The sequence below is a fragment of the Varanus komodoensis genome, unplaced genomic scaffold (genome assembly GCF_004798865.1).
Source record: "Varanus komodoensis strain SLA01 unplaced genomic scaffold, ASM479886v1 scaffold18_3, whole genome shotgun sequence".
Taxonomy (NCBI): Eukaryota; Metazoa; Chordata; class Lepidosauria; order Squamata; family Varanidae; genus Varanus; species Varanus komodoensis.
Genome location: NW_025335549.1, coordinates 10373141 through 10395405, shown reverse-complemented (window position 1 = coordinate 10395405; position 22265 = coordinate 10373141). Strand labels below are relative to the sequence as shown.

The 22265-nt window shown below is 47.5% G+C and overlaps 1 protein-coding gene across 2 annotated transcripts in view; it reads right to left on the bottom strand.

The window, feature by feature from the left end:
• Positions 1 to 22265, bottom strand: part of LOC123022105 (probable E3 ubiquitin-protein ligase MID2) — a 155632-nt gene that overhangs the window by 11765 nt on the left and 121602 nt on the right. For both annotated transcript variants that reach the window (XM_044427526.1, XM_044427527.1), the window contains 5 exons: positions 19620 to 19727; positions 9671 to 9819; positions 6349 to 6476; positions 3836 to 3979; positions 652 to 813 (listed from right to left, as the gene is read on the bottom strand). In XM_044427526.1, the coding sequence (XP_044283461.1) occupies positions 652 to 813; positions 3836 to 3979; positions 6349 to 6476; positions 9671 to 9819; positions 19620 to 19727 (691 nt within the window). The remainder of the gene's footprint in view (positions 1 to 651; positions 814 to 3835; positions 3980 to 6348; positions 6477 to 9670; positions 9820 to 19619; positions 19728 to 22265) is intronic.

Genomic DNA, 22265 nt, shown 5'->3' with positions numbered 1-22265 from the left:
GGATAAGATGGAGGAGGAGAATGATGTAAGCTGCCTTGAGCCCTTTGTAGGAAAAAGGCAGGATATAAGTAAATAAACAACAACAACTTTCCTGCTCCACACTTTCCTCCTGCAGCCTGTCCGGTCGACTCACCAAAATGTTGCAGAACAAAGCTTGTGGTTGTGGGGGGGACGGGACAGGCTCCTTGGTGGAGGCAGTGACAGGAAATGTTGGTTTTGTGCACATCCTCATCTTAGGATCCATCCAATGTCACAACAACAGGATCGTTCACAAACCATTTGCACCCCACTGATTCCTCACAAACAGCTTTCCAATACCCTCCAACCGAGCCTTTCCCATCCAGGTGGTGTTGGATTCAGCAATTCTGTCGGCCAAATTAGGCTGGTGGGACCTGAATGGACAGGCTGAGCGAGCCCAGAAACCTTGTCAGAAGAATGCCACCCACACATTCAGGTTGGAGTTAAGTTCTGAATTATCTGGATGTGCCCCATTGTGGAGAAACCACAAGAGGGAGAGACACTCCAGGGAGAATCCACTAAGGCGGCAGCCCCAAATATGCCAAACATCTGTAAAGAACACGGGGGTTCGCATCATGGCTCCCCCTCCCCATTCATGACTCGGAAGGAAGGCCTGCCCTGGGGGACACTCACTGTTTGTCTTCAGTCTGGCAGGTTCACTGTTCCGGCTGCCAGCCTGGTTGATCGCCTTGACCAGGAAGATGTACCGCGTGCCACTCTGCAGCCCGTGCACCGTGTAGTGGTTCTGCTTGATGTTGGGGACAATCATCCAGCTGTCCATGGAGTTGTACAGGCCTGCAGGAGGAAGAGCACAGAGGGAGTCAAGCAGGGGTGCAGGAACCTGGGGCCAAATCCCGCTTGCCTGGGAGCCTAACCTGCCCCCCTAGGGTTCCTCACATGGCAATTCACTTTTTTCCTGACAACCAATGGATTTGTAGCTTTTCCGTTTTGGTGCAGCTCTTTCCCCATATGAGGAGACTAAAATGCCTCTCCCAAATCATAGTTATTGGCAGCAGGAGCTTTAAGATACAATATTCTGAAGTTTAGGGCATTTTTGGCCCCGCCCCTTTCACCTTTAGCCCTGTTGCTTTTGCCCAGCCCCAACCACCACTGCCAGGAGCTTCTTCGAAACCAAGTGTTGCCGTGCAGCTGAAAGAGGTTCAGCCCATGCTTCTTCACTGGCTGAACACATGGAGAATCTAATGCAGAGGTGGGAAATGTGGTGTCCTCCAAGGGTGTTGATCATAGCTCCTATAGTCCCTTACCACTTGCCATGCTACTCGGGCAGATGGGATTTGTAATCCAAAGCATCTGGAGGGCACCACATTGACTGCTCCTGAGCCACCACACTGAACTGAGCAGGTAGATAATAAAACCAAGAACAAGATAAGATGTTCAAATGAAGCACAGAAAGTAGATTATCTGCCTCTGCTTACAAGGCTATGTTTGGGGAAGTGCTTGGTGTGGAAGCAACAGGAGGGACCAGCTGTTATTAGCTCAGCTCAGCAAGTCTGACAACATTACATATATCTCCTTCCCTTTGTAACCCCAGCAAGGCACAAAGAACTGCCAACACTTCCAGATTATTTTTGCACCAGAACATTTCCATCAGTGACAGATTAAACAAAGCATCCACTGAGACATCCAGGAAATATGGTACCAATATTGGCACCAAGATATGCTTACTGTAACTGTTGTTCTTCGCATGGTCATCTGTGTGTTTCATTACTTATAAACAACTGTCTAGGGAGGTTGGCTTTCCTGCCCTCTCTCCATCACATCAAGTTAACCTGTAGCTGTTCCATTTCTCTGCCCTGCAGCTTAAACTCCTTCTGTGTTCTGTCGGGTTGCCTTGCAGACAAGCTATTATGGACCAGAAATAAGCAAGCCTTGCCTTTACAGAACTGCTTTAAAGTTCACAAAACAAATCCTCCCCTTCCCATTGGCCAGGATGGCTTCCTATTCTTTTCGAGCATTGCTAAGGGCCAGCTCACAAGCAGATTGCCAGAGCCAGAGCCTGGCCGTGTGCAGACGCTGCTAGGTGGCAATGCACCCCCAGGCACAAAAGAGCCAGGTTGACCACAGAACCATTCTATTTTTCATGGCTCAGAGACGCTATGGCATGTACGGGTCAAGTTTTAAGAGCCCATGCTCCCTGACTCCTGGGCCATCTGCCGAGCTTCACCCAATCTCAGCGTGCCGATTTCGCTTGTAAATTTGCTGCGACTTTTATGATCTCAAGCAATCGGGCTCCTACCTACAGGAAGCTACAAAAGCACCTCGGTAAAGCAGTTATTTATGACAATAAGCCAATAAGTCTCTATGACAGTATTTTCAAATTGTCTCCCGAAGAGCTGGGGTAGCTCAGAGTTTTTAGCAGGAAAATCTCAACCGAGGGAATGCTCAGACAAGAAGCTGCCGGGGAAGCAGCCCAAAGGACCAACCTGCCCTTGCAATGTCTCCAGACACAGGGGAGACACCTGGGCTCGCGCTGCGTTCCTGCAAGGCAACTGTGAGACCAGTGTCCCAGCACCCAGAGTCCTGCAAACCCACTCATTGCACTCGCTTTGCTAGGGGATCAGCGAATGGTGAGGGGTGCAAGCAGAGTCCCGCCTGCCTTTGTAGCTCGGAGCCTGGGGAAGGGAGATTTGGAGGGTTCTGATGCTCAAGAGGATGGCAGGGAAGATTTGAAGTATTTTATTATTCAGAGTATTTTTATCCTGCTCCACAGTCAAAAGGGCTCCCAGAGCAATTTACAAATACTTAGTAAAAGAATACTGTCTCTGTCTGCAGGCTTTCACTCTAAAAAGACATGGCATACAAGGAAAAGGGGAAAGAGAAGGAAGAAAGGGGACAATTGTCTGCCACCTTGGCTGATGGAATGGCCCTACCTCCCCGTCAGTGCAAGCTGCTGCAATGAAGGGATGCAGATTGCAAAAAGGGCAAACGCATTTGTCTGGAGGGATTTGCTGAGACTGGGAATCTGGCTTGTTTATGCTTGATGGACTTCCTGCTTGCTTCCAAGCTGAGGACTGAAAGGAGGCCAGGTCAGGATTTTTCTGTGAACTTCCATTTTTAAAACAGGTGACAGTTTCTGCATTTTTTCAAACACTAAGTAATTGGTGTAAACTGTGCTGTTTACAAAATGTTGTGCCACGTCCTGCCATTTGTGCAAAGCACAGTGTTTTGCAGATCCAAATTTCACCTGAAAGTCTGTGGTCCTCATGCAGTTTGTGGGAGCACATGTTTTCCAGGTGCTTATTTGCACAATACATTTGCACATCGATTTTCTTAGTTCTTTGTCTTTTCAAAAACACACAAATTGCAGCCTGTCTTAGAGCAGGGAGCCTGAGGACTGGCTTGACTCACAGTCCAGTGAGTTGGCACCAGTGCAGTGCTGACAAACCAAAATCCAAAGGAAAGGGCTGAATCATGAAACACATTGGATTCCTCACACATCCAGAGTGAATTAGTCTCTCAAGAAGCATCGTTCTTACTTGGACCTGACTTGGTGATGCTATCACAAACCTGATGGGCTGTGTGTTGATATGACATTATGGCAACGTTTGCCTGATCCCAAACTGGCTAGGCTCACCCTGCAAAGATGGCAGTGGACAGGGAGTGAGGGAAGGAGAAGGGGCTTTCCCACATCAATGCATCTTCTTTGCTTCGATAATTTCCACAGGGCAAATCCAGCACTGCCCCAAGTCCTACACAACTTTTCAGCTTGTTTGTGCAGGGAGGTGGCAGAGTAAAGCCAATGTGGCAGCCTTCACGGAGCAGGGCGAAGAGGTGGTGCTCTACTGTGTGTACTCACTGATGAAGTTGGCCTGGCCGGTGAAGATGGTGTACTGGAGCTCGTAAGAGCTGACGCTGAACTCATCATCTGAGATCCAGTGGACAGTGATCGTGTCGTGGGAGGCAGTGCAAAGCTCTTCACGGACCAGAGGTGGGTTGGGTGCTGTGGGGGCAAGAGGAGACACAACAGCTCAGTCCATCAGCAGCTTTCCGAATGTGACCCTTGTGCACTTTGGCACTTCCTTACACAATTCCTGTAGCCATGCTAGCAACCACAGCACAGAAACTCAGAAGAGATCCAAAGTGATAAAAGGGGCAGCCAGTATTATTTATGATTTGAGCTATTATTTGAGCAGTCTAGCCACTGCGGAAGTGACCCCACTAAGTCATGAACAGATCAGAAAGGTCTTCTTTAGGACCAAACTTAGGGAAATCAGTTTTGCCAGGCTGCATGAAATGCTGTGCACAGTGCTGATTGGTTGGCCCCTTGCACCAGGACACTGATTGGCTGGCACCTCCACCATAGCAGTGGGGGCATCCCCTCAATATCCCTGGAAAGACTGCTGGAGCGGAAGTTTTTAATTCTTGTATGAGGTCAGCTTCATTCAGAATTGTCAAAGAGCACCTTTACGCAGTGCGGCATTATGTAATTACACGCTACTTAAATCAGTTAATTGATAGACCCATCTGCTTAAAAGCTAGACATCCAATTTACTTAAAGATCCTTAACTGGCGGATGACCAAGCTTGTTACTACATCACATCCCAATTATATTCTGCCTTTTGTCCTCTTGCAAAGATCCCAAGGAGATTACATGATCCTCCTCCTCCTTTATTTTATCCTCACAACAACCCTGTGAAGTAGGTTAGGTGAAAAGCCTTTGATTGGCCCAAGGTCTTTGCCTGGATCCTCCTTCCCCAAACCCAGCAAGGGAAAATTGCACTGACTTGCATCTTTTGTGCCCTTCCCAGGAGGACACAATGGCTAGGTTCACACTTCGCAACACACACCCCTTTGTGGTTACCACCATTCACTTCTTTTTCCCATCTTGATGTGCCTGACCAATGATCAGGCTCATGGTGGGAACTCTCCTTCCTCCCTCCATTTCCTTTCCTCTTAGTTCTCCAGGAGGGATCTCAGGAGACACCGTGGGGAGAAATGAGGCCCCTCTCTTTGACAGCCAGGATCACAAACCAAACAGCCTGCCGTGGCTGCCAGGCCCGGAAGCGAAGCAGAGAGGCTGAGCGAGGTGGCCGGGCACCTCTGCCTTCGGCTCTCCAGGAGATCACCAGAGCAGGGAAGCGTGGCAAAAGAGGGGACATCTGCTGGGCATGTGCTGGAGGGAAGCCTCTTAGCCACCTGGGCAGGAGAGGTGAGAACCAGCTGAGTAGCAGTGCCCAGTTGAAGGCCGTGCCACTCGGCTGATCCCCCCGCTGCTCCCCTTGGCATGCACCTGTGGAAAGCCCCTTACCTGCATGAGGAGGAGGGGCGAGGATTAGATGGATGGCAGTACCCAGTTTGGATGAAGCACCAAGCCATTGTGGTACTGAGAAAGCATAGAACAGATTGTTATTTCTGTTCATGCTTTCTGAAAACCAAACATACCATATTGAAGTATCACAATATCATTGAAATGTACCCACACTGAAATATCACAAACACATCATGTTTGGATGACATGACAGTGGTTAAAAAAATCACTGTGATTTGTTCTGTCATGTGAACCCACCCAAAAGGAAGGAAGGCAGGACGCACCCCAACGGAGCAAAGCTCAGGGAGCCAAGGTTCTGTTTGGATGCCAGGAAGCACTTCCTGACAGGACCCCGAGGGTGTGGGATGGGCTTCCATGAGAGGTCGGTGAGGCCCCATCGGTGCAGGTGTTCAAGGATAGGCTGGACGTCCACATGGTGGGCATGTCATGAGCGGAGCCGGCTGGTGCCGGAGGTCAGACTAGATGGCCCGGGAGGACCCTTCTGACTCGCTCTGTTTCTATGTTAATATCTTAGCCAGTTATTTCTTTTCCTGACAGGTCTTCTACAGACCAACTAGTGTGCATTAATCTATAGTTTATGCGCATCAGGAAATTTTGCAAGAGCAATTTGGTGATCCTTGAGCATAAGGCAGCAGATGGCTGCAGGGGTTACATATCCTAAGAAGACAGAGAAATTCGATATTAGATGTAACAACAGCACACACTGAGCATAATCAGGTTAAGAGACTAATTAAAACTCAGCTGCCATGTCAAAACTCTTGTGTGTATTTTCATCAAAGACAGGCTGCAGAGCCTGAAATAATATTTTAAATGGAAATCCTGGAAACACATCACATTTCTCTGAACAATGTTAATTTTTAGTTAAGATGTACTGTAAGAAATAATTGGATTTAAAGAGCAAACATTTCCCGTAAGAGCTGCATGCTTGTGACGGAGCCTCCGCAAGCTTCCCCCATCCTCTCTCACAGAGCTTTACGGCACTGAAGCAGACCAAGGCGGGGTGTCGGGGAGAAAGATGGGCTTGTAGAATCGGCACAAACCTGTTAGATAATCCAGCCCCTCCAGCAGTTTCTTCTCTCTGGAAAAATCTAAAGCAAAGTTTTCAAAGGCATCGTTAAAATTGATATCGGGTATCAAAACTTGAGAGGATGCAGTTGCCATGGCGACCCTGAAAGACAGAAAAGAGCATCAATATACATTAGGTGGTGTTTGCAACTCCCAGGCGGCACTTTGATTTTTGATTAAAGAGCTGCAAACAGCCTTGGAGTGATGTAAATTTTAGCAAGGGCTGTAGGGGAGACATGCAGAACTTGAGATCCAGTTGCCTGTGCAAGGGACTGTCAGTTGAGTGGTTGTGCACCCAGCCCGCCATTCCCACTTCTTTTGTGGGTGTGCACAACAGTCACACACATCCCGTTAGCCAGAAGTGGCTGCAAATATCAGAAAGGCATAGAATGAAACCATGGAATAGTAGAGTTGGAAGGCTCCAGGAAGGTCATCGTGTCCACTCTCCAAGTCCTTGCAGGACTCCAAGTCAAACCATCCCTCCCAGATGCCTGTCCAGCTGCACCAAGAACACCTCATCTGGGAGAGCCCACAAGCTTCCTAGGCATGGGTTCCATTGTTGTACTGCTCTAAAAGTCAGAATTTTTTCAGGATATCTAGCAGGAATCTGGCTTCCTCTAACTTGAGCCTGTTATTGGCTTCACATGGGCGCCTTCTGTGGATGACTACCCTTTTCCCTTGTTGGAATTGTTTCTTTCTTTCTTTCTATCTATCTATCTATCTATCTATCTATCTATCTATCTATCTATCATCTATCTATCTATTAAATGTGTATGCCATCCAGTTACTTGTGTCCCTGGATGGCTTACAGCATAATTGTGCCTTTTAAATGTCCTTTTAAAAATTCCACCCATCGGACTCCTTTTCTCATTACATTCACTTGCCACGGGACTTGGTCTGGTCCTCAAATCCTCCAGATCTTCAGCTTTTCAGACCTCAGACCCACATTTCACTACCACCTATAATATGAGGCCCACCTTTAATTTCTTAATTCCACTGCTTTCCACAGAAATTTTCTGTTTCCTAGTGTTTTTGTTTCTCCTTGTGGGTTTTCAGCTTGGCCTCTCTCTCAGGGGTCAGTCCATGGACTCGTTAATGAACATGTGAAGGACTAAGGAAAAGGGTCCTTCTGAATCTGGCTGCCATGGGATAACCAGGGTGCAGGTTAGGAAGGCAGAATTTATCTATCAGAGAACAAGGCTTCTAGGAGGAGTTGAGTCTCTACCCGTTTTTGTTGCTAGAAGCTGGCCACCAATTACCTGGGGCTACAACACCCGAAGGCAACCACACACCTGATTCAGGTTGGCAGCAACGATCCAAGTACAAGCCTGTTGGCTTTCGCTGCCTTCCTTGGGCTCATGGGAGATGGCCCACTTACACATTCTCTCTGATCTCTTTGTGGGGGGGGGGGGGCTGACACAGCAGCAGCAGCTCCCACTCCCAGCTGTTAATTTGGCTGAGCTGGAGGCGCTCGTGTGTACTTAAAGGAAAGTCCTCATTAAATTGGTCAATAATTGAAAGCTACAAAACCCCAGACTCTTCCCTCCCTTGCGAGGATGCTGGGCGAGCTACAGCAGCAGGAAAAGGAGCAGAGAGAAGACTGAACAGAAGAGTTAGCCAAGATTCAAGTTGCACCCAGTGGCTACTTAGTGGGGAATATGCCTGGGACTCAGCACTGCTTCTGGATTTCCACGGGCAACTGGTTGGCCACTGTGGGAACAGAATGCTAGGCTGGGTAAACTCCTGGCCTGATCCTGCACAGCTCTTCCTGTGGCTAGTGAGTAACTGGGCTTCTCCTTAGGGGAGCCTGCTGTTCCCCCAAAAAGCGGCAGGGGAGCAAACAGCTGGGATCATCAACACCAGTGTTGTTCACTACAGGGAGGTAAACAAATCAAAATGGGGTGGACTTTGTTTTTGCAAACAGAGCAAAAACCACCAAAGCTTTGCACACTCTCAGGAGCCTTTGCTCCATTGTCAGTCCATCAACATGCTGCTCAAAACTTGTGTGAATGCATTTGTAGGTATTCGGGTTTGTGCAAATCACCCCAAAACATGTGTTTGCACACTTTATAGGGGGATTCTAGCATTCTTGACAACTTTTTAAACACTTTGCATATTTTCAGTCCAATATATTCGGGAAAAACTATGCAAAATGAAAAAAAGATCCATGTAATCTGGGAAAACTGATCCACTGTAGAATCCATGGGGAGGACCCCAATAAATCCAGAATCATTTGAGATGCCTCTGACAGCCCTTACTTTAACTGCTCACAATCCTTCCTTCTGTTTGTACTCCTTGCTTTCTCTGGGTCACAAATGAATCTCTTCCTATGAAAACTTACCAGCTGTATGTCTAAATCCTTCATATGTTCCAAATATAGGATACTGCCTCACACCAGATGAAACAGCTTCTCCTTCTCACCTACTGTTGCTACTCTCGCAAATACAGTGATTTTCTGGGGAGTCAGGCAGAACCCTTTCCCAGAAAATGCTATGTATTTTTTTCTTAATTGGAGATGTCAGAGATCCAGCCAAGGATCTCTGCATGCAGAGCAGGTGCTTGCTTCCTGAGCTGCACGGAAATGTGGCTCACTGCAACTCGAACGGCATAGATCAGGGGTGGGCAACCTGTGGCCCTCCAGTTGTAACGAGCCCTAGCCAGGACAGTCAATAGTGCGGGTTGATGGAAGTCGTGAGCCAACACATTTGCTGGGCCACAGATTCCCCTGGCAAAGATGGGCTTTGTTAGTGGCTTAACAATATGAGCACTGCAATACAGGACCAGACAAAGTCTGTCCATCGCTCGTATCCTGTCCCTGACACTTGTCTGCTGGACAACTCTTGTGGGTGTATAGGTGGGTCAATATGGAGTCAGTTATCTGTTTGTCCCCACCTTCTGATAATCTAGGATACCACTGCTTCAAGAGAAGGCAGTTCCATTCCTAGCTATCATGACTACTGGCTACTAACAGCCTATCCTTCTAGACTGTTTTGCCACAGTTTTAAATCCTGTTCAATGCTTTGATGGTAAGGAGAGTCACAGAATTATGAGGCTTTGCCCCACAGCCATATTTCCTTTGGGTTATCCTGGCCTTATTCCCAGTCCTCTTCTTTAGATGATAGAGTTGTAGTGCATCAGAGATGGTGAACAATAAAAAACATGACTCTGCACAAAATCTATGAGTTTACAGTGCAGTGAGTCATGCTATCTTTGGGGAGAAGAGTAGGGGCAAGGGCCAATCAGGAATCCCTAACCCACCCACGTGTGAAATTATGCTGCACACCCTCCAGAAAATACCTCTCAGCCACGTTTTTTGCTGTCTGCAGGAACCGTGCGTGGTCGTTCTCTTTCAGGATATGCTCAGCTTGGTTGATGAGGGCGGTCGACCGCTCCAGGCACTGTCGGCAGTTGGCGACCTGCTGGGCCAGCTTCCTCAGCTTCATCACCTTGAAGAGAAAGACAAAGGCTTCTTACCAAAACCCCATTAGCAGGCAGAGCCTGAAGGCAACTGTAATGTAAGGTGCTGTGATACACTGGCGAACACACCTAGATCATTTGTTGATTGCTTTGATATGTGTCCACCTTCCCACCAAGAAGAATGGCCCTCAAGGTGGCTTGCAATCATGAATCAAGCTTGATTAAAACAATAATAAAGCAAACTCATTACAACACAATTTAAAACACAACAATAGCAGATCAAAACCCAATGTACTCCAACAGACTCACTTACACAATCAAGGCTTGGTTCAATAAAACGAGCAAAAGGACAGCAGAGAAGCTGAAATGAGACAGTGAAATGAGCTTCCCATGCCAGGGAGGTCCATAGCATGGCAGAAGCCACCAAGAAGACCTCTTTTGGGCCACCACCAAATGCGCCTCTTAAGGCGGCAGTTCAGAAAGCTATTTCTTTAAGATCAGTGGAAGCACAGAAGTGAAGTTGCCTTCTTGCAGGGGAAAGGCAGTGATATAAGCATCAAAAAGCTACAATAGGGAGCTAGCCTACCCTGGGAGGCCCTCATTTCAAGAAGAGAAGAAAAAAGAAGTGAGGAGACCACCACAGACAAGGTCTCCCCCTGTAGTGGATACAGAATTTGGAGCAACCGCTATTACTATATCAAGGGATGACAGGAGCACAGAAGCTGCCTTAGGTTGAGCAAAGCCAGTTTTTCCGTCTAGCTGAGCACTGTCAACCCCATCTGCCAGCCGCTCTCCAGTGTCTGAGAAACCTTCAGGCTCCTTTTCCTGCCTTACCAGAGGAAGCTGGGATTAAGCCTGGGACCTTCTGCCTGCCAAGGGCCTGCTCTGCCACTGAGCTTCCCACTGGTTCCTTCTGGGTGGGTTGGCCTACAAGGCCCTACATTCCCCAGCCAGCCAACGCATCTGGAGGGCACCAAACTGGGGGTGGCTGATCTAGGTTGTCACTAGGAACAAGACAACTAGGGTCCTGTCCGGTCCCTTGTTTTGCTTTATGCTACTTGGCAAACATCAATCATGCTACGCAGCACCTGCAGGGCAAGATGAATTTCATCTATCTTTCTGCCAGAACAAAACAAAATCAATGAGTAGCTAATTATGACTTTCTCGGACGAAGGGAAGAAAGGGGGAGGGAGTCAAATGCAGCACGGAGTTCGAGTTTTTTGCCAATTTCTCGCCTATCTTGGGGCCAAAGTATATGTAATGCCATTCATGTTTAAAAGCAAACAGCAAGTTGCAACATTAAAGTGATCTTGTTCAGACTCCTAAAGTTGTGGGGTTGGGGACAACCATCCTAATCTGGTTCACAGTGCACACAATACCATTTACTCGGTTAGCAAAGCCCCTCAAATGCTGACCAAAGTGCCAACTGTGTGAATGGTGCCATTTAAATTTGGCCTTCACTGAGCTGGTTTGGACTGACCAACCTTCATGTTTTATCCTTCCTCAGATGCCTTACGGATAGAGCATCCAAGTTGGATCTCTGTCATTTGATCTTCCTCTTTTATCTTGCATTTTCTGTGTTAATTATTCATTATGTTCAGTTAATTATGTACATGCCCAGAGGCATTTGGGCACGGGGTCTGTTCCAAGCAAAAAAAGATTTCAAAGAGGTAAAAATCCCGGACATGAATGCTTGCATGTACGTGCAGACACTCACACACACACGCACGCCTTATCCATACCATTATGGATAGAGGAATGTGAATTGATATGGTCACACCCGGGATGCTCTGGGAGTCCAGTGACTTCCTAAAAGTTTGCAGATTCGCACACAAGAAGCATGCCGTGGGAGAAAGTGAACCGAGAGCCAGAGTGGTGTGATGCTGGGAATGTTTGGACTGGGACATGCTAGATCTGAGTTTTAGCCTTCCCCTTCTGCCCGCTCGATCCATGAAATTCACTGGGTGGTTCTGGACCAGTTCCTGACTCTCAAGTGATGCTACCTCACAGCATGGTTGCAAGGATAAACAGAGAGAAAGGGATTATGTAAGCTTCCTTGGGTTTCCTGCAAGAGGGGAATACCCCATCCAGCCCTATTATTGTCAAAGGAAGGTATTAAAAACATAAAATAAGGAAGCAAATTCTCCCCTCCTTTATGGACTCGGGCACAAAATGCCCCACTTCTCAAAACAATGAATGTGTATCTTCCAGCTTAAGGCTGAATTTACCATGATACGGGCTATTCATGAACAGGAGTGGCAACGGTTCCTTGAAAGTTTGAAGGCAGTCTGAGGCAGGAGGCATTGCTACTGGGACACTGACAGTGATGGAGCAGGCTTCCCTCCCCACCTTTGCACCATTTTGCAGATGAAAACGGCACTCACACTTATCTGGTATTCAAAAATTTACAAGTAGCTTATAGTTTACACACAGCTTAGACCTCATCTCCTAAAGCAGATCTTAGCAGCCAAATGTATATGCTCTGAATCAGAACGTTTCCAGTTCAAATCTTGGCCACAAATTGCTCCAGGCACCCTCAGCCGAGCTATCCTTCTCTCGACATCAGCCTCTCTTCAACAACACAAAGGAAACCATGGAGATGGACACATTCTTAGAGATCATCCAGTCCACCCTTGTGCAGGGCAGGAGCCAGCTACAGCATCCCTGGCTGTAAGGTGTCAAATCTCAGCTAAAACACTTCCAGTGAAGAAGAGCCCTCCGCCTCTTGAGACAAACCATGCAGTTTCCAGTTAACTCTCACTGTCAGGAAGTTTATCCTAATGTTCAGTTGAAATCTGCTTCCCTGCTGCTTCCACACACTGGAGCAATGGACAACAACTTGCAGGACACTTGCTCCTTGAAGGTTCCTACCAAGTTCTCCCTTTTAATTCTCTCTTCTTCAAATCAAACATACCCAGTTCTCTCAACCATTCTCCAGAGGATGTGGTTTCTAGGCACCACACCTTGTGACCCTCCTCTGGGTATGGATCCAGACCGCCAACATCCTTCTTAAAATGTGGCACCCAGAAACGTACACAGTATTCTAGGTGTGACTCTGACCAGTGCAGAACAGGTAGAATTATGACTTCCCAACTCACAGTAACTCTGTAAGGATTACTGCAAGAACATTTACCAAGTAATTGGCATATTTATAAAGCAATTCTTTCTATTTTAAAACATTTATCCCTCAACTCTTCTGTTGAAAAGAAGAAAGAAAGGAAAAGTACTTAAGGCAGTTATCACACACCCTATAAATGGTACACATTATTCTGCTGTGTCCTTTGGCTGATGCGGTGCTTCAATAAGTCACATCTAAGAGAATGTATTATCTGGACTATCACACCAATTGGAGAATCTGAATGCCAAGAGGCAGAGATACATCTCTCTCTTTGCCACCATCGCATGCGCTTGTGAAAGGAAAGCACTGCTGGTGCCTCACCCCACACAAGCAGCCTGGCCCCACTGCTTCCCACAACTGCGTGCACTCTTTGGCGCTCGGTTCAGAGCCTGACCGAGGCTGCACGATAACAGCTATTCCTTGTCAGCTTCTAAATCTGATCCAGAGGAGCTGCCCCAGGGCAGCTTGTCAGTTTGAAACCCTCTGTGACAAGTGATGGAAGGACGGCATGCCCTGCAATGAATGACTATGGGAAGAAATGCTGCCGCCTCTCTCTCATTCTCTCTCTCTCTCCCCCTCTCTCCCTGTCGTTTCCATCAAGGACTGGCACAGTTAACCCTCACCCTGATATCAATGTGCATCAGCACCACCAGCACCCTCCACCACTTCCCAGGGTGCAACCCCACCGCACTGCTCCGGCTTGGACTTTCCTTTTTTAATATACTCCTGATCCACATGCAGGTTGCTGACATTAATAAAAGCAAGGGGGACTCATCCAACAATCCCAGTTAGCAACACAGGAAACTGCCTTGTACCAACTTGGGCCAGGGGTTCATCTAGCTTAGTACTGTGGACACTGACTGGCAGCAGCTTTCCAGGATTTCTGAAAGGACTTCCCCCCGCTGCTAGATGGAAATATCAGGGGCTAAACGGGAGATCTTCTATGCGCAAACCATGTGCTTTACCCTCTGAGCTACAACGCTTTCCCAAACAAGCAAATGGCATTGAAGTCTGGACACAGGCAGTATCCTCCCTCTCTCCCTCCCTCCCTGTGACTACCTCCAACCTGGAGGGACTCTGGAAAAGGCATTCACCTTCAAAACTAAAATTATGGTGTCTAGGGCCTGTGTTGAGACTAAGCATGACTAGAACCTGCTGAGGCCCACCTCCTGGCAGATGGCAGTTGCAACCCCCCCACCCCTGGATTCGCTCTGCCTCTGCACCACTGCAAGCTGTTTGTTTACCTAGCCCTGGCAAGAGAGGTGGTGAAGACCAGGAGCAGAAGATGCCACGGTTGACTAGCTTGCTGGCTCTCTGCCCGTTGAGCAAGTAAGCGCTGGATTATTTTATCTCCCTCTCCATTCAATGCATACACAGATCATACGGTGAGTAGGACTGCAATCAGAGGAAGCAGTGAAACTTGGCAGAAGAAACACCCCTAATTTGGGATATGCAGATGATACCACCTCGGTGGCAGAAAGCTGCAATGTGAAAACACTCCTGATAAACGTGAAAGAAAAAAAGGACAAAAGACTGTGGCTGAGTATTAACAACAATCATGTCCACCGAAGAATCGCAGAACCTTACTGTTAATCCTGAAGAAATCGAAATTGTAAAAGATTTCACACACCTTGGCTCAGCAGTCAGTTCAAAGGGGGACTGCAGCCAAGAAATTTGAAGACTGAGAGCCGGAAGGGCAGCAAGGAACAAACTAGCAATGATCATGAAGTGAACGGATATTTGGCTGGAGGTCAGGCTCAGGATCATCCGCACTATGGCATTCCCAAACACAATGTAAAGATGTGAAAGCTGGACAGTGAAGAAAGTTGATAGGAAGAAAATGGAGGCATTCTAAATATGGTGCTGGAGGAGAGCTTTGTGAAGACCCTGGACCCACAGACAGACAGACAGACAGACAGACAGACAGACAGACAAGGGGGTCCTAGATTAAGCCAAGCCAGAGCTTTCCCCAGAAGCAAAACTGACAAAAGCGAGGCAGTCATACTTCAAACACAGCATGAGAAGGCAAGACTCTCTGGAGGAGACCATCATGCTAGGGGAAATCAAAAGAAGGGGAAGACTAAATAAGAGATGGAGTCCATCAAGAAAGCCCCAGCCTTGAACTTGGAAGAGATGAATGGAGCTGTCCTGGACAGGACATTTTGGAGAGCTTTCATTCATAGGGGCCTCCCTACGTCGGAGACGACTTGATGGCACATAGACAGACAAGCCATACCTGACCAGAGAAAGGGACCAAGCCTTAATTCGCTACCCCTCACAAACTGAGCACTTCCAAGCAGTGAATTTCCCCATGCAAAAGGGAAATGCCCCAAAGAAGCAGGTGCCGCAGAACTCAGAGCTGCGACTTGAGATACAAACAGAACTTCCCACGGGGCCTGGTTCCTTTTCTCTAGAATGCACAAAAAGTAGATACAGGATATACTGATGGGAGATGTGCTCTGAGCCAAAGCTGTGCGTTTACTCCCAATGACAGCTTGATTTATGACAGATATTTCTGCCATTACTCTGGCCTGGGGAAACCATGCTACCCAGTAATGGCCCTGCCAGATGCAACTAGCAAGAAATTCACACCCATACAAACGCAGTCAGCCACCATATGTCAGAGCTTGTCTGATTCAAACTCTGAGATGGAGCAAATGCTGGTGTCAAATTCACCGAGCATTCGTCCTGCACACTGCAATGCCCCCGAGGGTGCCTGCAAAAGCAGGAGGCTGACGATCTCCCGGAAGATCACTGCCAGCAGCAAGAGCATCCAGCACCCCAGCGAAGGATTCCAGCTCCGAAATGGCAAGCGTATGGACGGATTTCTCAGCAGAAGAATGGCGGAGGGCTCGTTTTCCATGCGGGAAGTCCCTGTTTCATTCCTTGGGCACCTCCAATTAAAAAAGGGATCCGGCAGGTATGACTGACCAGTGATGGCTCTCCAGGATTTCTTTCCCAGCCCTGCTGGAGATGCTAGGGATTAAAACGGAGACCATCTGCATGCAAAGCAAGTATTCTGTGCATGGACCTATGACCTTTTCTCTTACATCCTGGAAATTAGGTGAAAAAGCCTGGAGAAGGCGGGGGTAGGGGCTCTTTGTACACCAAAATCTGGTGACGTTGGCAAGGGAGAGGGAGCAGAGAAACTCCGTGTGGCGGGGAGAAAAGGAGACAAGTACAGTGCAGCTGTGCAGAGCAATTAACATCCCTCTCTCCTCCAGGCTGCCAGGCTCTGTTTGCTGGTGTTGCTCCTGCCAACCCTTCCCTGCTCACCTTCATTCATCATTACTGAAAAACGTCAAAGCTGATGCCAGGCAAGAAGGAAAGGCTATCATTCCAGCTAGCAGCAAGCAGACCAAACTTCAAATGGCTGTTTGCACAAGGAAATGACTCTCCTGCTGGGACTTAATGGGCTGATAGATGGTTCGTTTATGCCCAGACTCATCAAGAAAATGTTCAGAAGAACGGAAGGGAAAGTGAGCACGGGGGCTTTCAGGTAACTTTCAGGTAGAAGAGGCTGCAAACACCTGGCCTGGCGTGGCACGAAGGTGATTGGCAAGAGGTCCAGCAGTCCCTGCTCACCACAGAAGGCCCTCATCCCTTCCGGGATTTCAGAAGTTGAGTCTCAATATCTCAGGCAGTGCTCTGCCTACAAAGAGCCACGTGGTCTCCTTACCCAAACAGGGCTCAGCAAGCTGCCGCTCAAATGTCAAAGCAGGCTGAACCTCAGACCGAACCCTGTCTTCTAGGGACCCTGGGAAGGCTACAGTCCCTTCCCCTGCCTCACCCCCTCTTCTCCAACCACCATTTCTGAATTCTAGAGGGAAGAAATCCCTTTCCTAAAGCTTAGTTACTGGCAGGAAGAGCTTTAAGCTAAAATGTGATGATATGTTCATTTTTCTGAACCCACCTTTGACCCTGCCCTTCATTAGAATGCAGCTTCCAAGCATCTCAGATGCCCGAGAGATGTTATTCCATCTCATACACACAACCTCTAGTTCCTAATTCTCCCTCTACACCATTCAAAGCTAACCTTGTACAAATGATGCCCAGGCTTTCTCAATGTCTTCTATTCAAGGCCAGGCTGGTGTGCGTGTGCATGTTTTCTTCTTTCAAAAAATGATGCACCAAGGAAGAGAAAAACTGAGTTCTACAACATAAATAAATCACTATGCAAACTTTCTTACTTTATTCTGGCTCTATTTGCCATGGTAGGTCAATATGAGAAAATCAGCAGGGCACTGAAGGCCATCCCACAAGCCCTGACTATCTTCAGTTAGCCTTCCATCTTCTGAGATTTTCTCGGATAGCATCAGTGCAATATTAAGAGTGTATTTGCAGTCATAAGGACTAGAAACTTGATTATGGTGATTGAAACATAATTAAAATTAACACTGAGTTGCTCTGCCAGCCAAATTCTGAGCACAACATGTAATCTGCCATTTTTCTGTGCTTCCTGTGAAATTGGGGCATATCCACTGCTCTGCTCAAGGCCCTTGAAAGCAATTTCTCCCTTGCTGTGCTGATTTACCTGCTTCAATCTCTTTCCGCTCAGGATAAATATCCAAGGATCAATTAGAATTTGTTTTATATTTGGAAAACACACAGCTTGACCTCTATCTTATACATGTTTACTTGCCAGCAACTCCTACTGCGTTCAGTGGAACTTAAGGCGGAAACAAATTTTATTTAAATGAGCATCCAGCTGCTGCATTTCTTCACTTTTGCTCCAGAGTGGATTCAGGACCCCCGTTCAAGCAGCCTCTGATGAAAGAGTCCTGATCCAGATCAGGGCACATAGCCTAGTCTAAAACTGTGCTAAAGGTACAGGTTTCCCCTTGACATTAAGTCCAGTCATGCCTGACTCTCGGGGGCGATGCTCATCTCCGTTTCCTGGCCGAGGGGGCCAGCGTTTGTCCGCAGACAGTCTCCGTGGTCATGTGGCCAGCATGACTAAACACCGAGGTGCACGGAATGCTGTTACCTGCCCACCGAAGTGGCACCTTTTTATCCACTTGCGTTTGCATGCTTTCGAACTGCAAGGTTGGCAGGAGCTGGGACGGAGCAACGGGAACTCACCCCGTCGTGCAGATTCGAACCGGCAACCTTTCGATCTACCAGCACAGCAGCACAGCGGTTTAAACCACTGCGCCACCTGCAGTCCCTAAAGTGTGCTAGACACACATTTAATGAAGCGTCTTTTGAGGCCAGACACACAGGGACACATCCAAGGGAGTGCAGCATCACGCTGCACCCCCAGCCCATTGGCTCAGCAGCAACTCCCACTGTGTCCGGTGGGGCTCAGTTCTTAATAAATGTGCTTATAATCCAAGCCTATATCCATTTGATGTGATCTCCAATTCTGCTTTGGAATTATAGTCTTTGGTAGTAGAGGCCTCCATTCTTTATTCCTATTTCATCATAATGGTATGCATAGTTTTGTTAGCGCTCCTTGAAGTCTTTGAAGTCGTGCTTTGTAATCCTTCGCTTATCTAACTTCATGATAACTAGCAAATTATTCGTTCTCCAGCTTGGGGAGGAAGGCACGAAGGTCAGCCTCAAAAGGATGGATGCGTGCAGCACATGTGCTAGCAAACAGCCTCTCTGCACAGGGACCGGACCTAACACCATGCTTCTAAATCCTTCCTTGCTGGAGCGCATGCTTTGGCGAAGGGGCTGCCTGCCCTGACGGGAAACCTGGGTCCCCCCAGGTGAGAGAAGTATCAGGAGGCAGGCAAATTGCTGATATTCTACCTGCACTAGTGGCTTGGGAAGACTGCCGAGTCGAGAGCCCATGGGGGAGTCTGGTTCCAGAACAGGAGTGGCCCCATGAAGCCAGCCGACCAGCTGTGTCCATGAGGACAGGGCGAGAGATTCCTCCCTTGGGAAGAAGACCGCCAGCCTGTGGTTGAATGCAACTTTCACCCACAGTGGAAGGGCTGCACAGGCCTGGGGGAACCTTGTCCACCAGGCAGAGTCTCTGTGTGAGACCATTATTCCCACATCCCAAGGAGAAGGCTACCTTGATGTATTCTGCTTTGCAACCTGTTAGGCTTTAAGAAAAGAATTGTGCTTCGGCTGAGTGGGAAAGGGCAGAGAGCCCTGCGCATAGCAGCAGGCAGGGCCATCCGGGGAAACGCAGGCTGGATTAGGACCCTAGGCGGGCCAGCCTGGACCCCAGACCTTTGGTGCTGCACCCCTGTTGCAACTCTACAGTCCTCATAGAGATATGCAGAGGTTGTAAAATCCACTTTGTCAGCATTCAGCAGATTTCAAGCAGTTTTGTTCCATCATCCATTCATTGAGGGAATTGAATTTTGCAGTAATCTGTTGCTAAGAAAATTTGAAAACTCCTCCAAATGCACAAATCTTCCCAAAATATGAAACTCTCCCAAAGTGTATATTTTCACACTTTAGCTTATGGGGGAAACAAGTATTTGATTTTACAGAATACGATAGTAAAACTATCCAACTTGCAGAAGGGTTACATTTAATTAAACTGGCATAATATGAATTTAGGAAAGGAGGGGGAATGTGACTTTGCGTACCCATAATAGTCCAATTAAGTACTTGGTGGCCGCTGCCAATAATTTGCACATCTTTTTTTCTTGACAGCCAGACCTATCAGAACAGCGTGATGTGGGTATGAGGATGGCCATCATTCCACCCCTGGGGTGTCGATTCTCTTCCAATGCATCACAGTCCTACCTTGGTTTCTTTGATCTTGACAGCAATCACTTGCTTGCGCTGACGGATGATCTCCATCAGCTCATCACATTCCTCCATCAGCTTGGCCTCATGCATGGCTGTGTTCACCTAGCCAGAGAAGAGCAAAAAAACAAGGCAAACGGTATGACTGACGCATGGTGGAAAAGAGGTGCTTTTCCATTTGGGGTTGGGGTGGGCACTGTAAGTTAAATTCCAGTGCTACCAAGCCTTGGCATCATCCTTCCAATTGGATGGCTTGCAGAGCAACCGAGAAGCATCAGATCCTCTCAGTGAGAGCTCCGCAAGCCTAACCCTGAAGGTAGACAGCTCTTTTTAGTTTGAGAGGAAGGAAAGGTGTTCAGTTCAGAAGCCACTGGTAAACATTTCTCTAACAGCCGGTATTCTAACCTTGCTTGTTTCTTTGGATATTGACTTCCGCAATACTCTTCTGTTGTATTGCAACGCCAGCCTGGCTGGCCAGCTTTAACCTTTTAAAGACTTGGGCCAGAAAGTCTTTTGCTGATCTGCTTGCAAGGAGTCGAGGGAGACTGATACCCAGGCAGCCCAACGGAAGGTTCTGTCCCAATCGGCTGCTTGTTGGAACAACAAACCCATGAGCTTGCCTTCAGCATCACCTAGAGCTTTCTGCCAGGGTGTCTTCTTCCATGGCTGCTTTTCCGGGAAACTGACTTGCCTCAAAAGCTGTAAAGACTGATTCACAGGGGAGTCCTGTAACCCAGGTCTCCCTTGTGTGCAAGGACACTGAGCGCTTGCCATGGCGGGCAGACCAGAACACAAAGAGCCTTTGGCTGGGCCTTTCACAGCAACACCTCATTCAGAAATTTTTCATTGCTTGCAGTGGAGCAGTTAGGTACCCTGAGACTCCAGACTGAATTATCTTCTGTGTGTGTGGGAAGGAGGCTCATTAGAAGGCAGCGCGTATTACTTCATTTAAAATATTTTAATAACTTGCCCTTCAGTTTTAAATACTTCCTGAGCCATTTGCAATTAATAATAAAAATAATAAAAATGCAGATGCCACAATATAATTGACTAAAACAGCAGAACTCTTCTGCTCCACTCCAAAGGTTTTATGCATGGGGCATTTCTAAGAGCTTTTTATTATTCCATAAAGTTCCATTTTCTAGCACCATTCTGAGGGGGGTGGCTGCCCCCCCTTTGGCTCCCATGTGTTCATTGTTTCCTCTTTAAAAACATCCTGACAAAGCTTGCTATTTATACTTTAAAAGCAATAAAAATAGAAAAATGGCAGAAATTATGAAAAAAAGCAGAACAGTTAAGCCATGAGCAAATCTAAAATACATTAAAAAGCCCAAGCAAATAAAATGGTCTTTGCCTGGCACCAGAAACAGATTTGGTTCAGGATCACAGCAAGCTTCTCTGACAAGCCAGCTTAGCTGAAATGCCAAGCTAAATTATGTTCTGCACATCAGAGGATGATGTTCTATGCATCCTCGTCAAGTACAACATCTATATATCATTTCACATCTAAACAGATTCTAAACTGATAAGCAATAAAAAGATAAAACAGACAAAATAAGTAAATAACATGCTAACAACAGGATTATCAATGAACCTTTGAATATTCAATCAAGGAACACTTCCTAAAATAAAAGTGCTTTCAGGATGCACTAAAAGCAACAGAACAGGCTGGAATTTGCCTAATCCTCAGAGGCAGGAACGCCAGAGAAACTGAGCCAATACACGAAAGACTCTTTTCTGAGTGGATGGCAAGTGAGCCATGGGCTCACGGAGACCACCAAGGGCATGCCATTCAATAGCCTCAGTCTCTGGGCAGCTGGGTAAGGGAGAAGGTGCTCTCTCAAATATCCTGCCTGCAAGTTGTTGGCAGCTTGATAGATTCATACCAGAACTGAATACATTAATACACATGGGGCACCGCCACAAAGAAGACCCTTCTTTCTGGTTGCCACTTGGGTCATCTCCAAAGCTGGAGTGCGCCTTCAGGGCTTTGAAAGATGGCATCAACATTCAGGCTAGGCAACACTTTAGAGCAGAGGTGGGCGTGTTTTGATTTAATTCCCAGAAGTCCCTGCCAGTGTGGCCAGTGGTTAAGAACGCTAAGAAATGGCATTCAGAACAACTTCTGTTTCCTACCCTTTCTGTCAAACTGTTTCTTATGGGGCTCCATGCAGCAGACTGAACCAAAAGAGAACAAGGCTAGAGCAAATACCCTCCCCTTTCTCCCTCTCTTAACATGCATGCATGCATCCACACACACACACGTCCACCCACCCACCGACCCTTCTCTTCCTTCTCCCCTTCTTCCCCCTGCTCTCTCCCTCTCTCCTCCAGCTGCTTCTTGTCTTCGCAAAGCAATCATGGTGGTGGGGGAGCCATTTGGCACGCATCTTTTCAAAGCCTTATTCCCCCACACAGCAGCTTTGGAGAACTGCGTGGGAGGAGGGGAAGGTTAACCATCCCTCTTCAGCTGTGCCCCCTCCTCAGAATTCCAACCCCTTGCACATATGACAATTCTACCTCTAAAAACACTACTAAACACAGTTTATCCAAGCTCAGCTCGGTCCATCCTTTCCCTCTCTCCACCTGCCACAAGCAACACAGAAAAGCAAAGTCTAGCATTGTTGCCAGAAGGAAAATGAC